At 59.5% G+C, this 8,542-nt stretch overlaps 1 protein-coding gene across 1 annotated transcript in view; it reads right to left on the bottom strand.

Moving 5' to 3' along the window:
• The window catches only part of CCDC85C (coiled-coil domain containing 85C), a gene marked incomplete at its 5' end in the record, with an annotated part of 50,775 nt that extends 42,237 nt beyond the window's left edge, over positions 1-8,538 (bottom strand). Inside the window, one exon of the mRNA XM_045288076.1 lies at positions 8,475-8,538. Coding sequence (XP_045144011.1) covers positions 8,475-8,538 — 64 coding nt within the window. The remainder of the gene's footprint in view (positions 1-8,474) is intronic.
• Between the last annotated feature and the right edge of the window lie 4 nt (positions 8,539-8,542).

Genomic DNA, 8,542 nt, shown 5'->3' on the forward strand with positions numbered 1-8,542 from the left:
CGTGGCAGGACTGAGGGGCCAGAGGCAGAACACACCTTTCCCTGGCGATCCAGGGCCGGCATCGGAAATACAGAAACATAGAGAGGAGCTGGGCCGGGGAGGGCGTGTCCCATTGTCGCACGGCTCCCGAGAGGCCGGCTGGCCGGGCACTGGTCGCTCCAGCGCCTTGGCCAGGGCAGCGAGGCCGGAACCTGCACAAAAGGCGGCTCCCAGACCGGCTCATTAGGGAGAGGGCCGTGTGCTGGGGACCAGGCAGCGCACAATGGGGCCTTGTGGCTGGGCGGGAGCAGGGGCTGTGGGCCCGTAGAGGAAGGAGCGGGTGGCAGCAAGCTGGCTTTGGGGACAAAGGGACGCTCCCCGGACAGAGCCCGTCTATTTCTGGAAGTGGGTCGGCTGTCTCCCTATGGCTGTCATCATTGTGGCCAGCCTGCATCTGTCCCCTGCCAACAGCAAGAGTCCCCAGCCCGTCTGGGCGGTGGGGACAAGGGCCTCCTCAGAAGGTGGAGAGAGGTGGGGGCAGCCGGTGTGCCCTGCACAATGGCCCCCCGCTTCCCCCTGCCGCCCAGCAGCTCCCCGCTCCCTGGCATCCCCATGACAGAGGTCAGCAATGGGGCAAACACAGCCTTTTCCCCCTCACTGCTAACGAGACCTGACACCCAGCCCTGCCTCCTGCCAGCTCTGTGATGTCCAGTGGGCATCGTGGTCCGGCCTGGGGCTGGCTTGCTGACCCCTTTCTCCCTTGTGGGGGTCTCCTCTCTCTGAGCCACCCAGGACTCCAGAGAACTCTGTCACCACAGAGCCAGCCGGGACTGAAGAGCATCTACAGGGGAGTGGGTACCGGGCATCCAAAGTTCGCCAGGTGAACAGTCAGAGAGCCGACGTGGTGAGGGACAGACAGGCTTTAGTGTGGCCCAGGAGGAAAGGGCTGGCAATCTTCGCAAAATCAGCAAAGAACCCCCACAGTGGGCCATGGTAGTCACACTCAGGGCTGGCACAGGACCGGGAAGCACTGTGGGCCACTGTATGGCTAAGCGTCAAATCCTAGGCTTAGGGAAGGTGTGACTGGTCTGGAAGTAGCTGAAGCCACATGATGCCAAGACATCAGGTGAAAACGGACAGGTGAGGGGTCAACCCAGTTGGTTTAAAAAAAAAAAGAAGGAACAACATCAGTTCTCATCCCAACATGGACTGAGCTCCTACTGGGTGTTGGGGGGTAAGGGGCCCGGCCTCCGGAGAGTCACAAGCGGTAGCGAGACAGGCCCTGGGCACAGAGGCCCCAGGTCAGCGTGCAGCCTTGTCCCAGCAATTCCACACTAGGGAACCGGAGCCCAGCACTCCACCCTCCTCCCAAGCCAAGCCTGTCACCCTAACAAGTCGCCGGAGTCCCGGCCATCAGATAGGGTGGCTGGTAATTCCACCAGGGCTGTAAGAGGAGAGACAGGCCGGGGAGGGGTGTCTCGGTCGCAGCCAGTGTTCAGTGGGAACACCATTAAAGGGCTGCGGGGTCCCTGGAAGCTGCCCACTTACTGCCTTAGTAGGTCACCCAAAGGCATTGCATGCCCACTGCCCACCAGCCGTCAGGCAAGCAGGAGACAAGGCAGGGGCTGCCAGGGTAGTGGAGGAACCTGGTGGCATGGTGGTTATGCGCTGGGCTGTGATCCACATAGTGGGTAGTTCAAAACCACCAGCAGCTCCGAAGAAGAATGACAGGGCTTTCTACTCCCATCAACAGTCGCAGTCTCGGAAACCCACAGAGGGGGCGCTGTGAGTCAGCGTGGGCTCAGTGACAGTGCCTTTGGTTTGGTTTTTGTGTGGTGGTGGTTGGTGCACAGGAATACAGAGCCAGCTGGCAGGGCCACAAAGGTAGCTGAGGATAGGCAGAACGGGAAGGGGAAGGTGCCCCTTTCTCCGCTGCCTTGCCCATCACCAAACCCATGTACCAAAGCCCAAACTCACTGCCATAGAGTTGATGCCGACTCATGGTGACCCTATAGGACAGGGTAGAATTGCTCCTGCAGATCTCTGAGACTTTACGTCTTTATGAGAGAAGACAGCCTCGCCTTTCTCCTGCAGAGTAGGTGGTGGGTTTGAACCACCGACCTTTTGGTTAGCAGCTCAGTGCATACCCCATCATGACACCAGGGCTCAAACCCATCTCCCAGGTGGGAAAAAGAAGGCCCAGAGAGAGTGGGAGGGACTTGCACCAGGTCCCATCTCCAGAGGGCTGAGGCCGGGGTTCTGTGTGCACTGCTGGCTTTGGCAGCACTGCCCAGCGTGAGGTCCAACTGTGCCTGAGAGGAAGGGACCCCCAGCTGATGGGCCACTCCCAAACCCAGAGGAGATGTCACCACTAGTGGGGAGTAGGAAGAGGGAGGCGCCAGACCATGTGAGGTTGGGGTTACAAGTGGACCCCTCTCACAGGTGAACTCTGGACCTCCTCTGGAAAGTACACCAGAAAACATCAGGGTGCAGCCTGACCACCGTAACCCCAAGCCCCCGCCATTGAGTGGATCCCAGCTCACCGGTCGGAGAAAAGTTCACCGTGGGGTTGCCAGGACCACACACCTGTTCTGGAGCAGAGAGCCTCCTCCTCCTCCTGCCTGGTGGGTTTGAACTGCTGACCTTGTGGTTACTGATTGTACACCCAGGACCCTTGCCCTCAGCCTTCAGGAAAGCCCAACTCAGGAGGCTGATGCGGGAGAGGCAGGTGTGAAGGTTCAGACCACCCACCTGTATGGGCCCACCTGTACAGGTGCATACTGAGGATGCTCTGCTCCAGAGGGCTTTCCTGTGGCTCCTCCACCTGCTCTTCCTGCCTCTGCGACCCCGCCCACCTCAGGCCCTGCTCAGAGCTGACCTGAGGAGAAACTGCTGAGCACAAGGGACCACACAAAGCCACAGAGGGGGCAGGGTGACTGGGCCTGAGCAAGCCACACGGTCTGGTCTTCCGGGGCCTGTTCTCAGTCCAAGTGGAGACCCTGATGGTGTCAGGGAACACAAGTACATGGGAGACAGCAGCCCTGCCAAACCCACCCTGAATTTCACCCCGAAACAGGACCTAGCTTCATACGCAGGCAGAGGGTGAAGACAGACAGGGCTGAGCAGGATTAGACCCCCTTCCTGTCCAGGCCTTCTGTGGGCAATCTTGAGCCCCAGGCCCATTGTGTGGGGCCCCCATTCTCAGAAGCCCAGGGAGAGGGATCCCCACAAGAAACAGACACGGATCCTGACATACCCTGGTTTAACAGTCGTCACAGTGGGGAAGCAAAGCCCACCCTAAATGGAAGACTCCATCTAACAGCATAAGACCCGTCAGGAGTGCTCTGGACATTGGGACCGGCAGGGACCCGCCAGGTGGAGGACTTCTGCCTCGAGAACCCAAGGAATAAATGCCTGCCCTGTATGGCAACCCCACCTGTGGTGTTTTCTGGGAAACTGGAACAACCAAGCTCCTTGTCCCCAAGCCACCGGGGTCCTTTTGTGGCCACACACCCCAAATCCCACTGCCGACGAGTTAATTAACTCAAAGTGACCCAATCACTCACTTACTGCCATCAAGTTGATGCACTGGGGCCCTGTAGGCTTTCTGAGGCTGCAAATCTTTATGAGAGCAGAAAGTCTCCTCTTTCTCCTGCAGAGCAGCTGGTGGTTTTGAACTGCTGATCTTGCTGGTTAGCAACCCAATGAGTCATCAACCCACCATCAAAAAAACCAAACTCAGTGCCATGGAGTCAACCAACTCCCACTCACAGTGACGCACCCCAGGGGACAGGGGAGACCTGCCCCGGCGGGTTTCCAAGACCATGACTCTTCACAAAAGGCGAAAGCCTCGTCTTTCTCCAGGGAACCAGCTGGGAGTTTCCAACTGCTGACCTGGCAGTTAGCAGCCTAACACGTAACCACGATGCCACCAGGGCTGCCCTGCCTCCGCCCTGACCCTAGTCACCCCTATCAAAGACTCCAGTGTTCAGGTCTGTACCCTCAGCTCCAGCCCCAGCCCACCTCAGTGGGGTCACCAGGTGTCGATGTTTGCAGCCCTCCTAACCCCAACTAGTCCGGAGGTCTGAATATGGGGGATACGGGAAACCCCCTCCTCAGGCTGACAGCTGGCCCCTGGCTGAGCAGTGGCTCCCAGCATACCTCCTGTTTCCCCTGGGCTGACAGCCCTCTCTTCCCGTCCCACCCACCCCACCCCTACCCCCCAAACATAGACTGTCAGCAGCTCTGGATCCAGGACACCTCTGGGCCCACCATGCCAGTTCTCTCTCTGCCCGGGGGCTTTCCAGCAGCATTCCCAGCAGCCTCCTGGGAGCCTGCGAGGCTGCAGGGGGTGGTCTTGGTCCTAGTGCCCTAAGCATGGTGAGAAGGCCTTGCCTACCATCCTGGGCTCACAGTCAACACCCCTGGTCCAGCCTCTCCTCTGGCCCTTAGTCCCCTGCTCCCTTCCTTCCCTGCTGCCACCCGGAAGTGGCTGCCTCTCATTCAAATGGACAGCCCAGGGGAGGGCTTCATGTCCCTTCCCAGGTGGGGTGGATGGGTCACAGAGGACAGTCACCACCCAGCTCTAGGGCAGGGGGTCATCCCCCTCAAGACACTGATGAAACTGAGGCTCAGAGGCAGTAAGCTGCCAAGGCCGGGGGAGGAGGGTGGGAGTGCTCCAGGCTCAGACAGGGGGGATGGGGGGGCTTAGCAGGTCTGCACCAGCTTGAGGTATGCACACAGTTTGTCCCACACATCACAGTCCCGCCCCTTTTCCCACCCTGCAGATGAGAAGCAGGAAGCCTCTGGGGCCCAGCTGCCTCTGCTCTGCCCGGGAACCCCAAGGGGAGTGGCGCCTGGTCTCCTGGTCACACTGAATGCCACCTGGTGAGGGGTCTTCGGGCCACCTGGAGGGGAAGCCAGCCTGGCACGGAAGCGAGAGGTGGCCGAGGCAGACAGGAAGGAGCCCAAGTCAGGAGCTGCTGTCCCCAAGGCAGACAGGCAGGCCTCTCGAGGTAAGAGCCTGGGAGAGATGCCACACCTGGCCACACAGGGAGCTGGCACTCCCTCACCACCATCCCTGTGTCCTCCACTTGGTCCAACTGCAGGACCTAGTGCCGGGGAGCTGCCCCTGGCTGGGGACCCCACTCTGCTCTTCACCTGAAAGTCCTCCGGGTCAGAGAGGGAGGCAACCATGAGGGAATAGGCTCCAACCTCTGACATGGGACTAATCTCAAGGCCCTGGAAGGTGTCCCCTGCAGTACTCCAACCAAGCCTCAGCTGCTCCGTCTACAATAGGAGGTGCCAAGGCCTCACTTCAAGGGCTGTCCAGAACCACAAAATGGAACTGGGTTGGGGCGGGAGCACTCCCTGTGGTGAACTGTGGGTTCTGGGCACCCTGTGAGGTGTGTAAATGATGGACGTTGGACACCCTATGAAGTGGGGGAACTGTGGGTGCTGAGCACTCTGAGATGGGTGAACTGTGGGTGCCGGGCACACTCAGGCTTCCAGGGGTGCTCTTGGACCCGGCCCCGTGGGGCACGGCCGCGGGTCAGGGCGGAGAGCAGGGAAAGCTTATCTGGCGGCCTGTCATTCCCCTGACCTTTGCTCAGGCTCAGTGGGTTTGGAATAGCAGCCCTGTAAGTGGTCCCGCCTGCGGCCTGAGCACCGGCTGCAGATAAAAGACCTCTTCAGGGACCACCCCTGCTCTGCCCTCCCTTTTAAACCAACAAACATAACTAGCAGGGGACAAGTCTGGATTAGAGAAGCTCAAAATCTTAATCCTGGCTGGCTGAGGGCCGGTCTCCCAGGGACAGTGAAGCGGGGACAGGCCACAGTGGGGGGGAACAGAGAGAGGAGAGGAAGGCAGAGGAAGAAGAAGGGACTAGGTGGCAGGTGGGGATGGTGGAGAGTGGAACAGCTGAAAATTATTTGGCTTGACCAAAGGGGCTAGAGCTGGTTGTCCCACCCCCCAGCCCAGCCAGACAACCTGGTCATTTGCATATGCATGCACAGGCCCACCAGCCAGCCTTGCCTGCCTGGAATATTGATGGGGTCCTGCCCAGCCAGGCCACCTTCTGTCCCAGGGGCCCTGGCTGGCTGGAGTCCCATGATCCCCTCCAAGGAGGCCCTTATGCCATCCCCCTCCCCAGCAGGTGCAGCCACACACTTGGCTGGGGCAGACCAGGTGAGCCGTTTCTAGGTGCCCAGAATGGCTCACTGGAAGTCTGGGAAAAGCTGTCACACAAGAGATCCTGACAGGGTGAGACAGGGCAGGGGTGATTCTCAAACTTGGCTCTGAGGCGGCCAGAACTCGGAACTTGAGTCCACCATGCTTGGAGCAGCAGCTGGTCCATGGTTAGTGGGGCAGCTGAGATTCGAACTGACCCTTCTGGGTACTGGGGTTATCAAGTTATCTGCTACCTGGGGCAGAGATAAGAGAATGGCACCTGCAGGGACAGAAGCATGGGGCAAAGCTGGGTCAGGTGTCACCAGCACCTACTGCTGATGAAAGGCTACAACAAAATATCCACAGGCCCAGGCTGCAAGTCAGCGTGGGGCCTGAGCCCCAGGATGACCCTGGAAGTGACCTCACCCAGGTCAGACATTTCCTTTCCTGCTGGCATCCCAGGCAGCCTTCTGAAGCACCCTGCACCTCCACCTACCTGCCTGGAAAATGGGGATGTTGGTGCCTTGGGGGACAGGGGGCGCTTCTAGGACAATGAGCTGAGACCACGTCCATTAGGTACAAGTTCAGGGCCGGCCTCCATTCTGGGCAACACCCAGCGCGGAAAAGGGCTTTTGACTTTTCACTTCTTGGCACGAAATCCCCAAGTCACATGTGACCTTCCCAGACAAGACTTGAACACAGCCAAGCCCAGCAGTCGCTCAACACTCGGCGAGAGCCCTACCTTTTCCTCTCGCCACCTCAGCCAAGCACTGCTGCCAAAGCTCTCCGTAGACATGGGCCTGTGGGGGCCAGAGGGGTGTGCACGAATTCTTAGGGAAATTCTACACCTCCACCCCGACGGGCCAGCCTGCCCGCCCTGTATCCCGTGTTCATTATTCATTGCCACAAGTGGAACACAGAGCCAGACTCTCATCCAAACTCGGGTGGCGCTGGCCCTGCAGGTGCGCCAGGACACAGGCACTTCCTTGCTCCTGCAGAGCATTGCCCTGGCTAAGTGTCAGCACTGCGGCAGCTCCAAGCTCCACACACAGCACTTCCTCGCCCTGCCTCCAGGCTGGGGCAATCCCCGCCTTGGAATCGAACCTGGGTAAACTGAGGCCCAGGGCACGGAGCCTCCAGGAACCTCCGGGAGAGGAAGCTGGGGGCTGGGACAATAAGCAGTAAGGTGCAATCCCCCCACAGAAGAAATCATCCAACTTTGAGCACCTCCTCGCTGGCCTCAAGGAGCCAGTGGGGGACGGGGTTGGGGGTTGGGGGGGGGGGGGCTGTTACAGAGTTACAATGAGAAACCGGAGTTGTAGATTGAGAATCAGTAACAAAATATCCCTCTAAACCCAGTCCTGCCCTGAACTTGCTTGCCCAGGGCAACAAATAAAGGAAAAACTACTATCCCCACTCACCCTATCCCCATGGGTCCAACCCACCCCAACAGGCCTGCACAGCTTGACCACCACAAAAGCGGAAGCACCTCTCTTGGGCCCAGGTTGTCTTCACTTTGGAAAGAGAAGCATGTAGGCCCAGCACCACTCCTTCTGGGCCAGGAACGCCTTGACAGAGCACCTGAAATAACTGCTTAATCTCCACCTTCCGGCAAATAGTTTAGGCACCACCAAGGGGCACCACCAGAGCTGGTAGCAGAGCCACAAAACGTGTGTACCATCAGGGCAGCCATGCACACTCACACTGGCAGGACAGGTGGACAGAGGCCGGCTGCGCCACTGTCCAGACGCAAGCTAGCACCCAGCCACCTGAGCAGGGAGGGCAGCATCTGAGCATCCCACAGGCCAAAGGTCCTCCCGCCCACACCTGGGTAACAGATGATGGTGGCTCTTCCTGAATGCTGATCCCCCACCCTAGCCCCTACCCCAGGTTTCCAAGGCCACTGAGCCCTGGAGCCCAGTAAGGCACTAGGAAGGAAGCAGCTAAAGTGGGGGAGGGGCAGATCCGTGCCAAGGGCACAAGCCCCAGCCCCAGGAACTTGGAACCTGCAAATGCAGGGCTAGCAGTGGTCCACGTAGGTGCTCTGCGTCGGTTCTGGGACGCTGCTGGGGGGCTTAAGTGCTTGGGAGTGCCTGGGGTGTGGGAAGTGCCTCTACATCCAGCCATAAGGGGTAATCCATTCGCACCCAAGTGGAGAGGTGTGTCCCCCACCCCCCTCCTAGGTCTAGCATGGTGGACGCTAACCGAACTCACAACTCGCACCGGCACCAAACTTTTCTGGGGTCTGGGGGACCCCGGCTTCGGATTCTGGGCCGGGTGGCGGGCCACTCCCTCGGTCACCACCCTCCAGCCCTGGCCTCCTTACCGTGTAGGCCGTTGGGGATGCTGCGGTGGTGCCGCGGCGGTGGCGCTGTCAGGTCGTCCAGGGACCGG

This window comes from Echinops telfairi, unplaced genomic scaffold (genome assembly GCF_000313985.2).
Source record: "Echinops telfairi isolate 266 unplaced genomic scaffold, ASM31398v2 ScPeMD7_18;HRSCAF=68, whole genome shotgun sequence".
In the NCBI taxonomy this organism is placed as follows: Eukaryota; Metazoa; Chordata; class Mammalia; order Afrosoricida; family Tenrecidae; genus Echinops; species Echinops telfairi.